This window comes from Manacus vitellinus, unplaced genomic scaffold, assembly GCF_001715985.3.
Source record: "Manacus vitellinus isolate BGI_N305 unplaced genomic scaffold, ASM171598v3 scaffold_1_pilon, whole genome shotgun sequence".
Taxonomy (NCBI): Eukaryota; Metazoa; Chordata; class Aves; order Passeriformes; family Pipridae; genus Manacus; species Manacus vitellinus.
In genome coordinates, this window is record NW_021939396.1 from 21,663,515 (window position 1) to 21,686,522 (window position 23,008).

General features: G+C 41.7%; 1 protein-coding gene across 1 annotated transcript in view; it reads right to left on the minus strand.

The window, feature by feature from the left end:
* MTDH (metadherin) overlaps positions 1-22,653 on the minus strand; it is a 99,249-nt gene extending 76,596 nt beyond the window's left edge. The window contains exon 1 of the mRNA XM_029959285.1: positions 22,579-22,653. Coding sequence (XP_029815145.1) covers positions 22,579-22,653 — 75 coding nt within the window. The remainder of the gene's footprint in view (positions 1-22,578) is intronic.
* Positions 22,654-23,008: the final 355 nt, after the last annotated feature.

The following is a 23,008-nucleotide window of genomic DNA, read 5'->3' on the forward strand; positions in this document are numbered from 1 at the left end:
TGTATTTAATCATCAAGTTCTTGGATGATAAATGCATTTTAAAATATGTTCCTTAAAAACTTGTTTGTAGAAAGTCTGGGGAAGAGGAGAGATGAGACCTATGGGTTGCAATATCTCTAGGAGGCTTTTCCATCCAAAGCTGCTCCACATGTTTTGCTGCAGTGCCTGGCAGCTTGCAGTGTTTGCTAATGATCAGACTAGTCATCACTGGTTATGAGCAATCTTCTCCCCATGCTTCTGTAAATAAATATTTCCCACAGGATACTTTTTGACTATACAGTCTTGATCTTCTACTTCCCCTATTTTTATTTTTTTCTCTCCTTTTCCCATTGTCCTGTGGGTGCCCTGAAGCTCTTTCTACTGTGCTCCCATTGAACCACGGCAAAGATTTACCCCAGGATTCCCACTCCAGGCCCTTTTTTTGTACAGCAATCACTAAGAGAACAGCAAAGCCACTTGTGCTCCCAAGAGGTCGCATTGCAAAGTCTGTAGTGTGCACTCTGACCGGCTTTCCTGACAGGACAGACATAGATCAGACACAGAGCAGCCATGAGCTTTTCCCCTACAAGGCAATCCACTGTTAGTCACACAACGATGGACTCAGCACCAAGAATGAGATGAAGGCGTTGTTACAGGAAGAATGTGCATTATCCCATAAGTCTTCATACAACAGCAATAAGCTGCCAAATATTCACAGTTGACATAACATCAGGCTTGGGTCCCTATGAGCTTTTCAGTGAGGTAATGGGATTTTATTCTTTGCTTGGTGTTAAAGAGAAAAACAGAAACAGTCATGAAGAACTCTTGTGTTCAGGGCGTATTTTAACGTCTGCATCACTGTCATACTTGCATTGTCTTAAAAGTGATTATTTTGTTATCCTGTGACCACTTTACATCAGACACTTTGGCCTAAATCATAGAATCATAGAATCATAGAATCATACAATCATAGAATCAGCTGGGTTGAAGGGACCTCCGAGATCATCAAGTCCAACCCTTGATCCACTACCACTGCAGTTGCTAGACCATGGCACTAAGTGCCACATCCAGTCTCATCTTAAAAACCTCCAGGGACGGAGAATCCACCACTTCCCTGGGCAGCCCATTCCAATGGCTGATTACCCTCTCTGTAAAGAAATTCTTTCTAATATGTAACCTAAACCTCCCCTGGTAGAGGCTTAAGACCATGCCCTCTTGTCTTGCTGATGGTTGCCTGGGAGAAGAGACCAACCCCCACCTGGCTACAACCTCCTTTCAGGTAGTTGGAGAGAGTGATGAGGTCTCCCCTGAGCCTCCTCTTCTCCAGGCTGAACAGCCCCAGCTCCCTCAGCCTCTCCTCATAGGACTTGTGCTTGAGTCCCTTCACCAGCCTTGTTGCTCTTCTCTGGACCTGCTCCAGCACCTCAATATCCTTCCTGAACTGAGGGGCCCAGAACTGGACACAGTACTCCAGGTGTGGCCTCACCAGCACTGAGTACAGGGGAAGAATCACTTCCCTGGACCTGTTGGCCACACTGTTCCTGATCCAGGCCAGGATGCCATTGGCCTTCTTGGCCACCTGGGCACACTGCTGGCTCATGTTCAGCTTCTTGTCAATCCAAACTCCCAGGTCCCTTTCTGCCTGGCTGCTCTCCAGCCACTCTGTGCCCAGCCTGTAGCTCTGCTGGGGGTTGTTGTGGCCAAAGTGGAGGACCCGGCACTTGGCCTTGTTGAACCTCATCCCGTTGGAATCAGACCATCTCTCCAGCTTGTCCAGGTCCCTCTGCAGAGCCCTCCTGCCTTCCAGCAGATCAACACTCCCCCCCAGCTTGGCGTCATCTGCAAATTTTTTAATGGTGGACTCAATCCCCTCATCCAGATTGTCAGTAAAGATATTAAACAGAACTGGGCCCAACACTGATCCCTGGGGGATGCCATTAGTTACTGGCTGCCACCTGGACGCAGCACTGTTCACCACCACTCTCTGGGCCCGGACATCAGCCAATTCCTAACCCAGCACAGAGTGCCCCTGTCCAAGCTGTGGGCTGCCAGCTTTTTCAGGAGAATGCTGTGGGAGACGGTGTCAAAGGCTTTGCTGAAGTCCAGGTAGACTGCATCCACAGCCTTCCCCTCATCCACCAGGCGGGTCACCTGATCATAAAAGGAGATCAGGTTGGTCAGACAGGACCTGCCCTTCCTAAACCCGTGTTGACTGGGTGTGATCCCTTGTTCATCCTGTAGGTGCTGTGTGATTGTAGGTGCTGTGTGATTGCACTGAGGATGATCTGTTCCATTTTGCCAGGCACTGAGGTCAGGCTGATGGGCCTGTAGTTTCCCGGGTCCTCCTTCTGTCCCTTTTTGTGGATTGGTGTGACATTTGCCAACTTCCAATCATCTGGGACCTCCCCAGTGAGCCATAGAGTAAAGTCATAGAGTAAGGACTGAAAATTGGGTTCCTGAACTCTGTTTCTGCCTATGCCAGCTGTAGCTCTCGGCCAATTTAAAGACTTAGCGTGTATCAAGTATTTTGGGATTTGGAGCTGGAAAATGAGTAGATTGAGTAAAAATAGGTCAATAAATAAATAGAAAAGGAAACACTGTGGAATGAAGAATACGCTCAAGACTTTATTTCAAGGTGAATGAGGGAGTTGGTGGTTGAACAGAAGGGCATGAGCTAGAGGGAGCCATGGGACAAAGTGAGCCTGCAGCTCAGAGCAGACAGGCAAACCGAACACTCTTTGCAAGATTTTGGATCACAGACTAGGTTAATAGCATAAGTCCCCTTTTCAGTCATTCCTAGGAAGGCATCTTCTGAAGTTACAACTCTCATGTGATACTAGAGGTATTTTCTTTCATAAGATGTATAAATTTACCCTATAGCAAGGGCAGAAAATGAAGGTTTGCACTTGAAATTATGAATTCAAGAGATGGAAATAATTACTTCTTTCCTTTGCGTTTCTAGTTCAAGGCAGTCAGATCCTAATTTTAAAACACTTGAAGGTTTTGGATTTCTTAATGTGAACAAAGAAATAAAAAATACCCTTTCAGATGGAATGAAGTATTTTATTCACTATGAATGAGAATATTTTCTTTAGAAGCTGTATGTTGTAAGCAAAAAAATTTCCAAATAAGCAGCTGAAATAACTATCCTACCAGGACTTTTTCCATTCTTGGCCTTCCTATGCACTGAAAAATTTGACAAAACCTAATGCATTTACAAAGCATTGGAACATTACAAGTACCTCTTGTTTCTCCGTAGAGAAATGTGGGCAAAGCTTCATCTAGCTTTAGTACTGAGAAGACTAGCCAGCAGTGTGCCCAGGTGGCCAAGAGGGCCAACGGCGTCCTGGCCTGTATCAGGAATAATGTGGCCATCAGGATCAGGCCAGTTATCATCCCCCTGTACTCAGCACTGGTGAGGCTGCACTTCAAATCCTGTGTCCAGTTCTGGGCTGATCACTGCAAGAAAGACATTGAGGTGCTGGAGCAGGTCCAGGGAAGGGCAATGTTGCTGGTGAAAGGGGTGGAGCACAAGTCCTCTGATGGGGTTGTTTAGCCGGGGGAAAAGGAGGCTCAGGGGATCTCTACAACTCCCTGAAAGGAGGTTGCAGCCGGGTGAGGGTTGGTGTCTTCTCCTAGGCAATGAGTCACAAGACAAGAGCAAATGGCCTCAAGCTGTGCTGGGGTGGTTCAGATTGGACATCAAGAAGAACTTCTTCAGTGAAAGGGTGGTTAAGCATTAGAACAGGGTGTCCAGGGAGATGGTGGAGTCACCATTCCTGGAAATGTTCAAGAAATGACTGGATGTGCCACTTAGTGCCATGGTTCAGTTGACATGGTGGTGTTAGGTCAAAGGTTGAACTCAATGATCTTGGAGGTCTTTTCTAAACTTGATGATCCTATGATTCTATAAGACCAAACTAATCTACAGATTTGTAGCATGGTGGCTCTTAACGGAAACATGAATCTTTTCTTTCAGGTCTTATCCTTTTGTTACCTAAACAGAAAAGTCCTCAGTGCTGTTATCATCCCTGTGACTGATAACATGTCAGAGAGAAAATGTGACCTCTGCAATGTGTTCCTCTTGAATAGGGACGAGAAAATCTCATGTAATATTAGTGTCTGGAAAATGAGACCAGATGATTCAGCTACTAGAGAAACTGCTTTAGAACAGCATGAATTTTATATGCCTTTCAAGTCAATCTTCTTTTGCTGTAACATTGTCAATCAGTCAGATCATTCTCATACTTCATTATGTTTCCATGGTGATCTTTTCTTTCGAAGTTAAAAATAATCCTGTTCTGATGTTGAAACTTGTAGAGAAAAAGACCGTATATAATTGCCTACCTGCAGTTATGTGCCTTCTATGTGTGGAGGTAAGTACTCTAAAAGGATATCCATTCACATCTGTTCTGGGTTTTGTAGTTGAGATGGTACAGTAGCAAGTAGGCTAAGCTGCTTTCCTCAGTTATTGCCAGTAATTCAAGTCAATGTGCATCAGTGAGTTTTTAAACTGTACTACAATTTGCTACACTTCCAAAATTATCCTGATAAACAATCCCAAAGCAACATGCTAACAACTTATATGTATATACTCAATAGCAATTTCTATGCTTAATATTTTCTTGCTTTTACTGTTACAGCTGTTCAGAGAAAAAGAGAGATACTAGTGGATGGATTGACTTCATTGATGCAGGATGATATCTGTGACAATTAGGTGTTTACCTGGGCAAGCACCTAGAGGAACAATGTGTTTCATACTGATGACTTTTTGGGAAATCAAGACAATGGGCATGACAAATCTGTAAAAACGCTCACTGATCCACATGCCATGGCTTTTTTCTTAACTTGTTAATGCAGACTCTAGGTCCAAGATGCACAGTTGCCACAACAGAGGCTTATAACCGTGCTTGTTTATCAAGTGCCATACCACGAGAAGTTTTAGAAATCTGTAGTTTAACTTTTGTTAGGATTCTAAAGCCTCTTTCTTGAAAAGAAAATAATTTTTCTCATTACACCTCCTGGAGTTTCATACTAGGTGTCCAAAAATGAGGATCATGCAGTCTATAAGCCCATATGTAGAATGCTACACCAGGGGCAAGTGCAGAATCCAGTTCTTCAAGGTAACATTCAGCTTTATGCACCCTACAGCAATTACTTCTGCTGGAGCTCACCTGAGCCATTCACTGCCTGGTGCTTTCTGTGGAGTGGGGATCCTACAGGTAAGAACCTGTTTTTCTGCACAGCCCTGATCAGCCCACTGTACTTTATCCTCCCTCTGAACTAAATCATGCAAAAATTGCATTAGGAAAAAAGAGCAATCTTCCATTTGCTACTATTTCCTTTATTTGCTTTTTATTCACCTCCCATTCTTTCCTCTGGGAAGCTGGTCCAGATGCCAACCTCTCCTCTTTGATACTACCTTGATTACCTCTGAGGTCTGAGGACATAGGAGAGAGTCCCCTTGATCTCGGTCACCCCTCAATACAGCCGACAAATAGCGTGGTGAATACAGCTGTCAAAATTCAGCATCACTACCATAGCCGTGCTAATGGACTTCATTCCAAAAGTTTGTAATTTGGCTTTATTTAGCCATTTTTTTTCTTTAGAACAGTAAATTAGTATCTTAGGAGTAGGGCTGCTTTCAGTAAACCTCAAATACCTGTGCTAGAGTGGAACTTTACACCAAGCTGATTGATGGCTTTTTTATTTATTTATTTTTTACTAGGGCAGAAAATAGAAAAAATATAATTCAAAAAGGCAGCCTGGATGGGTTAAATTTGTTCATGATACAGCAACTAAAGTCAGGATCTTAAAACAGGATTCATCAAATGAACTGAATTATATACAGCACTTTCAACTTTTCCTGACATGAAGTAGCATGCCTGACTAAGAATGAAAGGATACAGCCCTTTGGAAGTTAGTGAGGCTATTCTTGGTCCCATCTTACTCAGAGGGAAAAGAAAATGCTCTTTTTCAAGCTGTAGCAGGATTAGGTTCTAATCTGGTGCCTATGCTTAATTTTCTGGATTCATAGAAAAAAAGCACAACAACCATTCACTTATCCAGAATAATGTGTGGCAGGCTCTGACATTTACTTGTAAAGGATTAAAAGTAGTTCTGAAAGCCCAACGGTAATTCTAATAATTCACATTAAAAATTGAAGTAAAGGCTTTTAATTTTTTTCAACACTCAAACTCACAGTAGAAATTGTAGCATTACTGTCAGAAAAACGAGGCAAGATTGCACTTTCCTGAAAGGTAACAGAAGACTCTTTAAGAGAATCCATGTGCCTACTGTTGTGTTACTCCTTTCTGATCTGAGACAGTAGTTCTGTGCTCACAGAATTTGCAGGCAAGAAGACATCTTATTAGATCTGTTTGACAGAGATTCACACACAAAAATGTCTGTAGAAGAGAGTTCAGCTGCTGTACAAACTAACCAATATGTTGATAGCACTTGTCTCTTCGGGCTGACACCAGCTAATGGCATTTTATTTTCAAGTGATTTCATCACAGTGAAAGACCAACACTTTCTTCTGATGGCATACAAGTGAAAGAAACAGGGCAAAATGATTCTAAACAAAAAGAATGAAATGAGAAGCCTCAACTGAACAAAAAAAGGTCAGAAGCACAGCACGTAAGCTCCTATCCACCCTTTACACCTCCAGAGGGAAGAGCGATGCTGCAGTGGCTGAGCTTCCTCTCTGTTTGCTCTGACTCAAGGTCTACTTTGTTCCAGGCTGGGAAAACATACAGTAAGTGCAAGCCACTTTCATGAAGAATTTACAACCTGAAAGGACAAGGCAAACAGAGAGAATGAACAGTCTGGGTTGTCATCGCCAGTCCCTGAAGGTGCAACACTGTAACCTCGTCTGTTGTGTAACCAAGAGACTGCTGGGTCCTGCCATGGCCCTGATCAGGAGTGGGATCTGAACTGACACCGAGCACATCACCTCACAGCAACACAGACTTAACAGGCTGTATAGTGCTGTTGGTGTAAAGCAGGACATTAAGGTCTTCTTTTCTGTACAGTGAGAAAAGGATTTATAGGCAAAAGTGAATTTCAGTAGTAGGTGGAGGTGCTCACCTTCATTTTCTCCTTTCAAAAGAATGGAGAAAGATATATTAATAACTCCACAAAATAATTTTGTCTAGCTTTTCACTTCTCAGCTTCCCAGATGACTATCCCAGCAGAGCTCTTTGAAGGGCTCTTTAGTTTTCTGAAACTGGCTTCACAGATGCTTCTCCTTTTTACTTCTTGCGCACTTCAGCCTTGGTGCAATAATACATCTTTATTGAAAGTCAGTTTTAACATTCTCATTCCTCATTCTTCTCTGGTATCCAAAAGGTGAATGCATCCAAAACGAATTGAAATTTCTTTCCCAGTTGGATCTTACAACAGTAATAAATGAGTTGCCATCTGCATTTCTAATTAAAAATCCAATTGGTGTAATGTAATGAGGTTTTTAGATGCAATTAGCAACTGCTGGGGGTCTCTTTATAGAACCAGCACTACAATTATGAGGCAAATAGATTTTATCGTATGCAATGAAGGGCTTTTTCAAAATTTTCTGTCCTTAGCTGGGTGAATTCACAACAGGGAGTTAGGCACTTTTAGATACTGTCATCTACTGAAATGAAAAATTCAGTTTACTAGTTGGGTTTCCTGCACAGATCAGGGGAGAATTAAATGCCTAATAGGCATCGAGCCTCCAAAATCATGCCTAACTTCTGCCTAACTTCTGGAGTTTTATATTTACTGCAGAATCTAAGTCCATATGTTTATGTTTTTATCACAAGCACAGCCTTAAGAGGAAATAGTGGAAACTTCTAATTTTCTTAGAAGTAGAGATGATGAAAAAAGTAGAACTTCCTGGGGGAAAAAACCAAGTTTAACCTGTTTTTTAATGGTCAGTAAAAATTTAAGAGCCACAAATTAGTCTTGAAGCTATTCATGGATCACTTCTTCTAGATGAAAATTTCATAACTTTGTTATAGCAATGACTTTAAGTTCAATGATCCTTTACAAATTAGACTTTATAAAGAGTGAGAATGATAGAGAATATATTTAAAAGTCTCTTTCTCTGCCTCCCTTATCTATTTGTGTATATACACACACAGCTATACTCAAAGGCCTACATAAAACTCTTCTATCAGAAGAGTATTGCCATGTGTCTGAAGCATTTCCATTTTTCAGACTCAAATGGTGATGTTTATAAAAGAAAGACATTCACCAGGCAATGCCTCTCTTAACCTTTATAAATTATCAGCTGCACTGTCTTATTCACCAGATTCAATATAGTTAAAGAAAATAAAGATCATCAGTGTGACCCAAAGTTCTAGGTTGCCTGAATTTCAGGTTTCTTGGGGACAGACCTGAGAGATGTTCTTGGGTTCTTTCAGCCCAATCAGTGATTTGTCTCTTTCAGTATGTGGAAGCACCTCCTGCCCTCTTTCCAGGGTCACCATGTCATCAGGATCTTGCAAAGCAGGACAGTGCCTGTGTGGGCCAGCCTCCACCTAAACCTGGGAGATCCTGAGATCAGTGCTTCCTAATTCCTGTTTGATCCTTAGAGGAAAGAGAAGCTAAAGGACACAGATAACGTAAAGAACATGTAAGATTCCATTTCTTCCTCACAACAAAATCAAAGTGACTCTAGAAGAACAGTAACAAAAGCAACAGAAATAACTCTGCAAAATGCATTTTAAATACATATTTCTGTGTATTTTTTGTCAGAAAACATAGAATACTTGATAAAACTGCTTCTAGATCACTAAACATGAAAACAGACAGACTTCAGTAAAAAAAAAAAAAGACTGCTCTATTTGGTTTGTACTCATCTTTTTCCTAGTTTGAGTCAAGAAACTCTGCTATCTGACCCAAAGAGATTTATTCCAAAATCAGATTACAGCACAGATTTATTGCCTTTACTGGAGATCTTAACAGTAGCAAAGAGACCAAGCTGCAAACTGATGTAGTCTGAACATTCATATACTCTGCCTCCAGCCCACAATTAGTGTTTCTAAAGGCTGTTGCCATGTTAATGACTTAATTACAATTTCTTAAATAATTTTGTATGACTTTTAACACAGGACTACCATTGAGACTGTCTGAATCAAGCAGCAAGTGAATTTAGGAAGCAATGAATGACTGAGAGAAAGTAGTAGCATGACAGGCAGAACTAGTCAGAACAACATTGCTTAATCTGATTCACCAGAATTTGATGAGTATAAGAAGAGTTTTGTGTCTTCTTTGTATCATAGAATCATAAAGTCATAGAATGGCTTGGGTTGGAAGGGACCTTAAAGAACATTAATTCCCAGGTCCTTCTCCTCAGGACTGTTCTCAATCCATTCTCTGCCCAGCTTGTACCTGTGCTTGGGATTGCCCTGACCCATGTGTAGGACCTTGCACTTGGCAATGTTGAACTTCCTGAGGTTCGTATAGACCCACCTCTCAAGTCTGTCAAGGTCCCTCTGGATGTCACCCCTTCACTCCAGTGTGTCAAATGCATCATATAGCTTGGTGTTTTTAGCAAATTTGCTGAGGGTGCACTCAGTCTCACTGCCCATATTTCTGACAAGGATGTTAAACAGCACCAGCCCAAATACCAGCCCCTGAGGAACATCACTCCTCACTGCTTTCCAGATGAACATTGAGCTGTGGACCTCAACTCTTTGAGTGCAAATATCCAGCCAATTCCTTATACCCTAAGTGCTCCATTTGTCAAATCCGTTTCTCTCCGGTTTAGAGACCAAGATGTCATGCAGGGGTGTCAGATGGTTTGCACAGGTAGATTACATCAGTTGCTTTTTCTTTATCCACTAACACTGTAACCCCACCATATAAGGCCACCAAATTTTTTGGGCAGGATTTGCCTTAATAAAGCCATGTTGGCTGTCACCAATCACCTCCTAATCTTCTGTGTGCCTTAGCATAATTTCTATGATCTTGCTTAGCACAGAGGTGAGACTGACTGGCCTGTAGTGCCCCAGGTATTTACTTTTTCCCATTTTAAAAATGGAGGTTATGTTTCCCCTTTTCCAGTCAGTGGGAACTTTGCTGGACTGCCATGACACCTCAAATATGAGAATCTGCTTAATCCCTGTATTTCATCAGGTTTCATGGACTTGTTCCTTAGAAGGTTTTGAACCTGACCTTCTCCTATAGCATGTGGTTATTCATTATCTCCATCCCTGCCTTTCTTTCTGTGACTTGGATGGTGTGACTGGAACACTTGATAGTGAAGGCCAAGTGTATTGGGTCTGGCTGAGCTGGAGTTCATTTGCCCACAGCAACCCTCACAGTGCTGTGCTTTGCATTGGCAGCTAGAAGGGTGTTGATAACACACTGGTGTTTCGGCTACTGCTGAGCACAGCACCAACACTGCAACATTCCTTCCTTAGTTGAGGGCAAGATCCTGAGAGGTTACCCAAATAGGCCAGCTGACCCAAACTGACCAAAGGGATATTCTGTACCATATGACATCAGCTCAGATATAAAAGCTAAGGCAAGGAGCAGGAAGGCTCCATTCATTGTCTCCAATGGTGGCCTGCTGAGGAACCGTCAGGCGTACCCAAGTCCTGCTTCTTGGGAGTGGCTGATCATCGCTGCTCATGGGAAGTAGAGAATAAACCCTGCTATCTTTTGCTTCTGTGCGAGCAAGCTTCCACCTTACTTTTTGCTGTAAATAAACTGCCTTATCTCAGCCCCGGAGTTGTTTTTTCCACCTTACTCTCTCCCCTGTCCCCCTGGGAAGGGGAGTGATAGAGCAGCTGGGTGGGCACCTGGCATCCAGCCAAGGTCAACCCACCACACCAAGGCAAAAAAGTCATTAAGTATCTCACCCTTCTCTATACCCAGGTAATCAGGTCTCCGTTTACTTTCTGGAGAGGGCCCATGTTTTCCCTAGTTTTCATTTTATTGCCAGTGTACCTGTAGAGGCTTTTCTTGTTGCTCTTGACAGGTCTTTGCTTTTCCTAACCTGATCCCCGACTGCTAGGACAATTTATCTGTATTCCTTCTAGGTTGCCTGTCCTTATTTCTACCTTCTGTAGGCTTTACTTTTGTGTTAGAGTTTTGTCCGAATACTCCTTGTTCATCCACATAGGCCTCCTGCTGTTTTTGCCTTCCTCTTTTATGGGAAGCTCAGTCCTGGGCTTGGAGCAGATGATCCTTGACTATCAACCATTTTCCTTGGGTCCCTCTTCCCTCCAAGGCTTTATCCCGTGGTACTCTAAAAAATAGTTCTCTGAAGATGCTGAAGTCTGCTCTCCCGAAGTCCAGGGTAGTGAGCTTGCTGTGCACCCTCCTCACTGCCCTAAGGATCTAAGGATCCCCCATTTCATGATCACTGCATCCAAGGCTGCCCTTGAGCTTCGTATCCCCACCAGCCCCTCCTTGCTGGTGAGAACAAGGTCCAGTGTATCACTTCTCCTCATTGACTCTTCTATCACTTGAAGAAGGACAGTATTATCAATGTATTCCAGGAACATCCTGGATTGCTTGTGGTTTGCTGTGTTGTCCCTTCAACAAATATCAGGGTGGTTGAAGTCCCCCATGAAGACCAGGGCTTGACAGGACAATTACACTTAATTAAGCTTACACTAAGCTTCTACTTGTAGTTCAAGCAATTTCTCTAGAGTTCAGCAGTGAGATGAAAAGAAGGGGGTCCTGGGAGCGTCATTTTATACCTCCTTTGCGCTGAAAGAACATCAATGAAAGATAAGAACTATTCTTCCTTTTGAAAACAGGGCTTGTGAGCTGCCCAGCCTGCATAACCATCCAATCTACACCTGGATCAACCTGCTTATGTGGCCATGAACTACATGATGCCCCTTCACCGAGGCTGGAGTCACTCCTTGCTTCAGCAGTCCAGCTCTTGAAGAGGAGACATTGGGAGGAGGCAGGCAGTATGAATCCTCGCGTAGTTTTTTTGCTTCGTTTTTGCTACTCTGTTTCTAAACATATTTACCCTGACTTTGTTAGACTATGTGAAACTTTCTACCCTTCTTCTATCTTTCTCTGATAATCAGCACAACCTCTGCAGTTGCTGACACAACTAAATCATTCTGGTGCCACAAATCATACTGTTGGAATACCTCCCAGTCAGCACAATATGCAGAAGTATCTTGAGTTGTGGGCAAACTACTGCAAAGAGAAATTTGGAAGGTTTGGAAAGTTTCCCATAACAGGGATACCCAGTGGTTGACAGGAAGGGATGTCATGGCTACCCTCCACGAAACCAGACATCAACTGGAATCTGGCCCTAATTTTACAGGGCTGAATAATAGTCCCACTGTGATGGTTTCACTCAGGCCTTCCTGGAGACCAGCTTGTAACCAGGAAGGAACTAGGAAGGTGATCACGGAAGTATTCCATGCTATTCCTTTACATAACTTGAGGTATAAATAAAGCCAGCAGGAGGGACCTCGCTCTCTTCCTTTCCGGCGAGGTTGGAGAACGGTGGGTCCCTGTCTCGGTCTGGCTTATCTGGAGCTGAGGCCTGCAGTGACTGCTGTGTCTGCCACACGTGAGGGGAGAGCCTTGGGCCGTGTCCAACCATCCTGCTTGTTCAAAGGGAAGTGGTGAGATTTTGCTAATTTACCTTCAGTTGACTGGTTGACTTGTTTAGTCTTTGTCCCTTTTTGTCCTTTTCCCTTCTCCCTCCCCCTCTTCCCTTTTGGGGAGCTGTTTGGGATTTCTGGAGTTGTGGTGTATAGTATTCTCATTGTATATGTCTGTCTCATATGTAAAATATATATATGTTTTTTTACTATAGCTTTGGCTGCTTAAGTTGTTTTTTTTCTTCCCTCTCTGGGAAGCAGGTCCTTGTTGTCGAGTTTCGGGGACTTGGCTGGAAGCCAGCTCGAAACCTGTACACCCACAAAACCAAATCACATGTTGACAGGTAATGACCAAGGTGGCAAGAGCAGTTGCAGCAAGCATGCCTTTCTGCACTGGTTTCCTTCAAGTCTCAGCAGAAAAAATAACCAGAAGAGTAACCAGGAGACTATTATCTACTGATTCTTTACTGTCATGACAGGCTGCTTATAGGGCTAGAAGTGTCCTACTGTGATAACACGGTAATTTTCTGGTTTTGTTTTTAGAAAGAAGCCTAGATATATATGTCAAAGACTGCCAAGGGAAAAAATAGGAGGGAAAAGAAAATCCAATTTTTCTGACCTTTAGGGCATACACAGCAGTATGGTGAACAGAGTTCACCACTAATATTTAAAAGACTGTGTTGTCTAAGTCACCATTATTGAAATTCAGATGACTTGGTGCTTTTCTGTCCAATCTTGCAATCCCGATCCTACTTTGATTCAGTTCACTGAGGGGGTAAATTCAGGCTCTTGATCACTAACATGAAGTCAGATACAATATATCGGTTCATATTTTTTTTCATTTGCTCATTCTTCTTGAGTTAAGAACTCTGATAATGTAGAGCTGACATTTGGGGAAAATCTAGAAAATGAATTCCTTTTTATCTCCAGGCTAAGCTGCACCAGTGAATAGAGTAGCCTAATAAAACCTATTTGTATGCCTGTCATACAAAGACAAACCTTTTCCAAAGGAAATGGGTTTGAGTATTTGCAAGAAATGATAAACAGTCAGACAAAAAGGTACTGAATTTCCCTTTGAGATGCATAGGAGAAGTAGGTTTTAGCTTCCCTTTTCAGGGAGGAGGAATTTGCATGAAAGCCATGTCAGCTGAGAATCTCTGAAATGAGATCTTATCCGGATCTTTGTGGAAAGAAGTGACTTGGAAATATCTTGAGGGGTGTGGTTTAGAGTTATGAACAGAATATCAGCCTGCATTTGTAACAGAAATAAATTGAAAGAGGCGTATCCACTTACGCTAAAAACAATTTACTGGATTTCATTTGCGCAAAATGCTTTTGCAAAGCTGTGTCAAAATCCAGTCCTCTCTCTGATGAGTGTAATTGAATTACTATGAGTAGGTGCTTATACAAGATGAGGTGTGGAAATCAAGCCTAATTTCAAAGTACTGCCACTACCCTGACTGTCTCATGAAGCTGAAGTTTATTATAATTCTGTTTATTATATTATATTATAATATTACATCTTATAATATTACTGACAAAACAGCCACACAGACAGAGCCAGGGGTTCCTGGCCACCACAGGCAGCCTGACTGACACAACCCTATAGTCCAGGTGACACAGCCATGCAGCCCTGCTGCCTGGGTGACACGAAGCCCTGAGGCCCCACAGACTGGGTGACACAGCCCTATGATCTGCTGTCATGCCCTCTATAGCAAGCATGGCAGGCTGCTGGCTGCCGTCTTGGTCCTGGGATGAAACTCCACCATGGAAAAGGTGGCCAGGGGCAGAGGTCTGCTGTGTAAGCTGAAGCATCTCTTTACATTTGGAGGTATTTTTGGAGCGGTTACATGGAAGAAGTTTGTCTTGGAGCAGCCTTTTCCACACGGAGTCACTGAATTTATTGGTAGCAGCAATCCAGTAACATCTGAGCCACTTGGAGAGCCGCGTCCTACGCTAAGGAAAGGAGGGTTGAGGCACCTGAAGACGGATGTATGCAGTTAGCTGAGAAGTTTGGGCTTGTGTTATGGGGAAGAGATGGGTGAGTTCAGCAGCTGCATGCCTGTTCAGGGCTTTTGTGATATTCAGAGGTCTTTTAGAGATTTCAACCAACTGCTGTAATTCCAGTTGTAATTAACGTATTTTCCAAAATCATTTAATTATTGGCTAAATGTAGCTGAAGGATACTGTCATATTTAAGTTTAGAACAGAGTAGTTAAGACACCTACTGCCTGAAAAATGTCATTGTGGGTTAATACATAATGATGGTAATTTTACTAAATGAAAAATGTTCATGTGCTTACCAAGCCTAATTAAGCTTTGCAGCACTCCTAAGACAGAAATATTGTTATGGTAATTTTAAAGGGTAGGTAAATTGCTCATCTTGGCACATGAATGTTGGGTAATTTACTCAAGGTCACACATCAAGCCTGCAATATAGTCAAAGTAGAGCCTATCACCTTGATTCCTAAGTTTCCAGTTTTCAAATAATTTTCCAATGTTTCAGCTTTTTTTTTCTGAAATAGAAACTGACTTTCATTCACAGACCTGATTGTTGATAAATTCCACTATCCTCAAAGGACATACAACTCTTATCTTCCCCAGTAATTCACTGCAATGTGGCAATTTACTAAAAAGTGGAAGATGTGAGGACAAAGAGACAACATGAAGATAGAAACAGAGGCAAAAGCTAACAAAGGAGAGTGGAATGAAAGCAAGTAGAGGCAGAAAAAAATCCTGGCATTCAACTGAAAGACAAAGAAATCAAGAGGGAATGAGGGGTTAAAAGAAAAATTAAAGAAATAGAAGAAAATGAAATGGGAAAGGATATAATCTAATCAGGAATTAGCAGAGAGGAAATTGTGAGTGAAATCAAAATTCTCTAAGAATTGAGATGTATTTAGTGGAAATGGATTAAAAGTAATAATCTACTCCCTCCACCACATTATTCCGTTTACATGCCAGGAAACTCCTTACATCCTCAATCTATTAAGTGGTGCTGTACATAGAGACAGAAAAAACTGCTGCCTCTCAGTAAGGATGAAAAACACAGCAAAACTCCTGCAGAGTAACCCTAAAATGGTAACAGGGGCAAATTATAGAAGGAATCCCTGCTGAGATCTTTTGATTAACCTTCTTATGATGTAACCGGGAAGCCTAAATTAAACCAGCCATTTCTTCCCATTTCTTCTCTTTTTTTCCCTTTCCTTTTATGTTACAGTAATGCAAATAACTAGTAGAAATATATGAATGAAGGTGTTCATTTGTTTGTTTCTTTTAACTTTCAGTCTTGCTTCCTTAAATTTACAAGTAACTTATTTTTCCCATTAAAAACAAGAGTAGTTCAAGACGCTTTTAAAAATGAATAGATGGGAAATTCAAAGACAAAGCCTCATGTCTTAGCTGACAGCCATGTCCTTCCTAACCCAATTAGGAAATCAAAGCATTTAATGTGTAGAAGAAATGAGACCAGGCCAGCAACTCGTGATCCAAGCCATTTCTTCTAGCATATAGTGTGCAGCTGACTGATGGCAGGATGGGATGCTCTCCTCTTCCCAGTGCTGTTGGTAATTCTTACGCATTATTTAGCTAGTGTGGAAAAAATATCAAGGTGCTTGGGTCAATGGTTTCAATTTGTAAGAACAGTCTCATACCCATCTTCTTGCCTTCTTCCATATAGACTTCTTCCCAGGGATGGTGAAAAGCATCTTCCCCTCTCTATAGCCAAACCTTTTAAAAAGCTTTGGTCCTACGGGATATCTATCAGAAGTAGCTGACTACTAGCAAAACAGAAGATCATTTCTAGTCTCTCATCAGTAACATCTTTTGCTGCTTCATTGGGTGCCTTACTCAGACTTCCCAGCATGATTTGTCCGAGGAGACCATGTGCATGGATGCAGTGGTAATCCGTACAGATAGCATTGGTTTGCTGAGCACTGTTTCCAGACAGAAAAACTCTCTGTAACTTGCCATACTCAAAATTTACTGAAGTTTCCATATTGTGACATACCATATAATTTGCCTGGTTTTCACCAAATCTTTCGTCAGATAGAATATCATCAGATACTTTTACAAAAATGACTAGTTGTGGATTGATACTTATTTTCAAGTTTAATACTAATTTTCGGTGACCCTAAAAATGCAGTGGCTATAGCACACATGTGGGTGGGCGGAAATGGCAGAAATGTAGCCACAGTGAATTTTCTTCTTATCTGATTGAATATTTATGCAAGGTTTTTGCTTTCAGCTCACCAAAGCACAACCAATCCTCATGATTCAGTTCATCAACCAACTGTTAATGGCTTGAGGTTAAGAGCAGGGTTCTTTTCTTAACCTCCTGACTGATTGCATGTCCCGACCACTAAAGAATGTACACATGCAGTTATATAGCACAGAGTCTGATTTAAAAATTTAATATGTGCTATTCATTGACCCATTTTGCTTTTGCTACAGTTTTCACTTGAGAATGTGAAATCTCTGGATTAGTAGCTGTGCTTTGCAAACTGCCTGTTCTGGCACAGTCAGGTAATCAGGAATATCATTGCCTGGGGCTATTTGCCACATTTTCTAATTTTTGATTAAATATATCTCATTATTTTTACTCAGTATTAGTTATTATTTCCATGACTTTGAAATGAGTATTTCAAGTATTTTGATAAAGTGATTGAAATTCTGTAAATCAAGGAAAAGAATTCTTGCAGAGAATTGTAGCTCTCTCTTGCTGGGGCGACTGACTCTCTATAGTTATTGTCTTTTCAAAAGTAAGCTCAATGACTGATGCAGGAAAAACAGGTAGACAATTTAGTTCCAATTTAATCTGGGCCATTTTTCTAGTGGCCAGATGGGAAACAGTGAAGTGAATTAATCCAGCTCCTGGTCCTCAGGATCAGAGAATCCATTCCTTCAACATGTCCCTTGATGATCAACACACCTGAAATGTATCATTTGAGTTCTGGATTTGTCATCTTCATGGATCAGACAGTACATTGACCAGCAACAACCTAGGCACATGCTGTAGCCCTCAAAAGATGACTAATTTGAGCAATTCCTCCAAGTGTTTGAATAAGAAAACTCTTCCAGACAGTTCCTCTTTGCTACTCAGAAAAGGAGCCTGGGTCAAGCGTTACACCTCAGCCTGTAGACAGACATCTTGGGCAATAAAATTAAGAAATTGTAGCACTTGTGCAAATTCTACATTTCATGGCTAAGTGCTCTCTGTTCTCATGGAGGAAGCAGTAATCTGCAGTCTGTCACCTGAAAAAACCTGCTTGTTGCAGTCAGGCTCGTATGCAACTTCCCTCAAAGTGCTGTAAAATCAGTTGAAGTTGTGTCTTGCCAAAATTTCTGAATCTGCCACATAATCCCTTCTCTGAATTGTGATACACCATCATCACAAAGAGGTATAGCAAAATTAGTGGTGGAGCAGAGACATAACATGAACCATTTTATCTGTGGTCATAGACAAGAGTAAGGAAATTTGGAGTAAGGAAGAGAGGGTTGGTATTGTCTCTTAGAAATGTTTGTTAAATTAATATTTTAATTCAAACTGAGATATCCACATTTAATAAGAAACTCTGACAGAATGAAAAACTTTATTTCAAATCAGGAAAATACATCCTAAGAAATTTTTGAATTTCCTGCAGAACAAGGGTATCAGATGCTCATTGTGCTGGAAACATTTGGCCCATATTTCATAAAGGAAATGAAGATGACTTTCTCTTAAGGATTCCTGGTCTGCATCCCCATTTCCAAGGTCTCTCCTGTTGTTCTCCAGGCGTTTTTTCAGTTGAGAGAGCCTAATCTAACTCAGGTCAGTCACTGACAGCTTGAGTTTATTCTTCCAGAGCTTTTCGGACTGTTGATTCCTTCCCACAAGGGAGAGTAGATACCACACCAAGAGCACAGTAGTTTCTGTGGCTCCCTGCTGTCTTAGTTAGGTTTGTTTCCACTGGAAGAACTATGGCTTGCAGAGATTTTGGCATCCTGGCTTCATATCTTAAAGACTAGAAAATATGTCTTCAGTTTTTGAGGAAGACAGTGATGCTGTGACATCCTGCAGCTACAGGTCCTGGATGATATAACTCTTCCAGACAGTTGACCCAGTCTGGAAAGGATCACAGTAGGGTGAAAGCAGGGTGACCCAGAGGCCAGTGGTTGTAGGGTGCCCCAAGGACCGACAGAAAAGTGCATGGATAAGTGCTGAGGCTGCAGATAATGCAAGTTCAGACAGTCTATACTTGCCATTCTGGCAAACTTCATTGAAAATGAGACATTTTCTGAGACAAAGCAGCATTTTTCTGATCTCACAGTATAACAAGATTTTCTCTGATATTATTTTAGTAAGTCTTATTATTACGTTATCTTCAGACCCACAGTCGTGCACAGATTAAATCATTCTTAACAGTTTTATAAAGCACAGAACAAACAAACACGACTGAACTTGATTCAAAGTATTTTCTCTGAAAGTCCTTTTAGATAGAAAAACCAAAGTCTTGTAAAAATCAAAGCTTAGATCTGGTTTCAGCAGATGTCTATAAATCCAGAATAAGTACACTAAAGCCAATGGAGTTATTTAGATTTTTTTACCACTGATGATTAGTGTTATACAGTATTTTTATTCTCTCAGCAGATCCCTCCCAAATCAAGAGAGACATTTTAAGGCATCTACTTTAAGATTCTGAGGGCAAAAGTTTTTATAAAAATCCACATTCACTTGAATGTTTACAACATCTTTTTTTTCTTTTTTTACAAGCATTCTGGTAAACACAAGTGTTTGTGGAATGCAGCTGAGTGGCTTAATGAATACCAATAAAGTTACTCCTCAGTTTTTATTCAAAGGAATAGTCTTATATTCTTGTTAAAGTATTCTCGAACATTGGTTACTGCATTTAACATTGGTTACTGCATTTAACAACCTTTGGGGATGACTGGATTAGAAATAGTTAGAGCTTGTAAATTTTTCAAGACTGTAAAAATTTGCTTTTCAAATAGCCACAGAAAATAGCAGAAGTTTCAACATTTCAGATGCTTATTTGTAAAATAACACCAGAAACTTTGAGTACCCCTGGTGAAAATCCGAAGCTGCAGATGAGTTTATATCCAACTGCTGTAGTTATACCTCCTCTTCTATAAGCAAAAGAGAAAATCTTGCCCTATCCCATGTGATTGGTTTAAAGTCCCAAACTCCATATTGCAGCGCCATTATAAGTGACCCTGTAGGATAAGGGAGCAGGCATATCACTGGATAATGTGCACCAGTGGATACGGACCTGGCACTGCTTGCTGGGGCCGCTCAGGTCTGTGATGTTAAACGTGCTGTGTGTGTAAATGGACCAGGCCAGCAAGGGCAACCACAGGAGCACTTGCACCTGCAGTGTCTGCTAATTAGCAGGCTCTTCTTGTACTGTAGTGCCTGTCTGATGTTTGTGGAGGAGGATGAGCTGTATGGCAACAGGGCACCTACCCCACACATGATACATTTTAAAGGGATCATTTGTAGTCTTCCTATTCAGCCATAGGTCTGTCTGAAGGAGCCCCTTTGAGCATCTTCTGTGAGAGCAGTGTCCACAAGCACCTGGGTGCAGCTGAAGTTGTTGCTTTGTCTGCTTAGAACGGCAAAAAAGAGAAAACTAACTCTGTAGGTGGGAGCTGAGAATAGACCTCTACTGATCTATCCTGTAAACACTTGGTCAGAAATCCAGGAGAGACTCTACTGTGAGCCTGTAAGGGTCAGGTCTTCTTGAAAGCAGTGGCTGCTTTGCAAGATCCTTTCTGAATAGCACAGCAAAAGTTCTCAGTGGACTGTGATAGTCTGTGAATGTGAAAGGTCTGGTTTAGCTATCTCCATGGGAATCATACCTTCCCTGCTCTCTTCCCACACATAGAGATGTGTGACCTGTGTACCAACCTTCAGTTTGTTCCAGCCTGGTGTCATTCATTTTTTGGACTGAGGATTCTGGAAGCTACATTGAGCACTGAAGTGGCTCCAAAGAGGCTATGAAGATCAATGTACAGATTTGGTAACAAACAACCATTCCTGAATCCCCAAGGGAGTTACATCTCCTGTTTGCTGGAGCTTGTGTAGCCTTTGAACTGGGCTCACAGAGCTCCTTAAGGCAAAATTATTTTATAAAAGAAATAATATTAAATGAAAATTATTAAATAGTCACACACAAATGCAATGTTGACCTTTAAGAATGAGTGTTCTCACCAGAAACCAGGCTCTGTGGGACTTCTGTCCATCCAGAAAATGGAAATAACTGTTGTGTAAAATTGAAATGAATGAAACCAGTTTGAATCTTAAACACCGAGCAGTCACAATAAGCTGCTTGTCCATAGCCTGATGTATTTACTAAAAGCACATTCAAGAGAAACAGGAGCTACTCAGAAGTAATTTACAAACAGGAAAACAGAGGAAATTGGCTGGGTAATTTATTCTCCAGGAAATATTTGCATGGTTTTATAAGCAAAGCACCCAGAAGAAAGGCACTGTCATGTCCTACCTGTTTGTGACTTAAATATCAGTGTCTTTCATCATATTAGTTGTGTTAGTGCCAGGTGCTTGCTAATGCAACCTGAAAATTACAGTTTTAAGTGTCAAGTGAAGATTTAATTTTAGTATTTTTTTCATGAAAGAAGAGAGAAAACCCCTTAAAACCCAAACTGAAGGTGACTGAACCTTCATTCACAAGCACAAACACATATGTAGAGCTGAGCCACTTACAGTAACATGTAGGATATTGGGACACTAAGACCAGATACTAAGTTTTTATCTTTGTGTGAGTGTCCAAACCTTATCCTTTTCTGTTCCTCTCTGTCATTCACTGCTCCCTCACTGAGAACCTGCTACACCCAGAGCTGTTTTGTTCTTTGCTCTCTTCTTTTGCCAAACTCTTCTTCTGAAGGCTATTGCTGGCCATTTAAATGGGAATTAGCCAGAAATAAACATCTCTTTTCCATCCAGCAGCAACCTGCACTGAACTGTGCTTGCAACACTTGAAGAAGTGAAATAGGAGATAAAGTAGAAGTGAAATGTGTTGGAGCAAAGTTTGATCATATCCTGGATCTCTCATCTTTCATGTATACACTTTTTCTGAATCTTTATCACTCTTAACGGGAATAGATATTGATTGCAGCTGTGATCTGGGTGGTCGTGTCCCTGTTTAGAGTCAGGTCTCCGGGTTTCTCTCTCTCCAGGACAAACACGGGCACAAAGGATTTGAACTGCAGTAATATCAAGTGAGCACAAACCTCAGCCAGATTTGGTCCTTTGAATTTCTACTTTCAATAGCAACATGTTTATCAGTAAGCAATGGCACTATCCTGGCAGCCTGAGAAGGGGAGACTTGCTACAGCTGAAAGGGCAGGGACAAGGAAGGAAACGGAAATCATCTCACCCAGTGAGACGCTTTCTGCTCCAGCTACTCAGCCACACTCTCGTTACATGTTAGCCTTGAAACATGACTTAGAAGTAATTGTTCAGCATTGCAGAAGAATGGCTGTGTACCCCACCATTAATGATTAGCTTCATTTTGCATGAATTAGTTGACTTCCTGCAATTACTTCTGCTCTTCCCCACCAGGCGACTATGGTGTTTTGCTTTCCAAAGACAGCGAGTCAGCAGCTTGCTGACCCTGAATGCCTATAAGCTATAAGGTGCTCATTCTGTTTTCTTCACTGGTCACAAGGCTGAGGCATCTGAATTCCAGCAGACACAGGATGGTTTATGGTTTGCTGTCTGCACCAGATGCTTAGCAAGAGGAAAAACGTGAGGGGAGAGTATGTGAGAGAGGAATGAGTTTGCTTTGCCAAACCAACAGTCACCATAAAGAAGTGGTGTGGTTGTGATCAGAAAAGTGATGCTGTTTAAGAAAAATGTTGATTTTTTTATTTATTCCCCTTCCGTACTTTCCACCTCTGGAGTACTCCAATGGACCAGGTGAAGCATTTTACTAAATGCTAATTAAACCCTGCATCTGGAAATTAAATAAAGTGCTCTTTGCTTTGCACTTCATTGATAAGGGTGAAGTACCTGCAGCTGGAGCTTGCCTGGTGCTTTTGTCGATCCATGAGGCAGTGCCAATGACAGATGCTGTGCCACAGCCATCTTGCCTTTGCTGGCTTGACTTCTGTTAGTACTTTTTATTTCTGTTTAAGCAGAGTGTTGTGACTCAGAAAGCAGGCAGGAGAAATGTGAAAGCAGCAAGGTACTGTGTGCACAGCCATGGCTGTACTTTGCTTTTGTGCTCAGTGTGCTGCTACTTTGCAGTGTCATCTGCAGCTGCCAAGATTGACCATTTGGGAAAAAGCATTTTGCACTTGGGCACAGCTGGAACTGCGGTCTGACATTGTAAAATAAGGAACAAGAGCAATAAAGGTTTAGACTTAGCAAGGCTCACTCGTCCTACATCCAGCATGGTCAACAGTGCCAATTCACACCTCAAAGCCACTAGGGAAAGAGT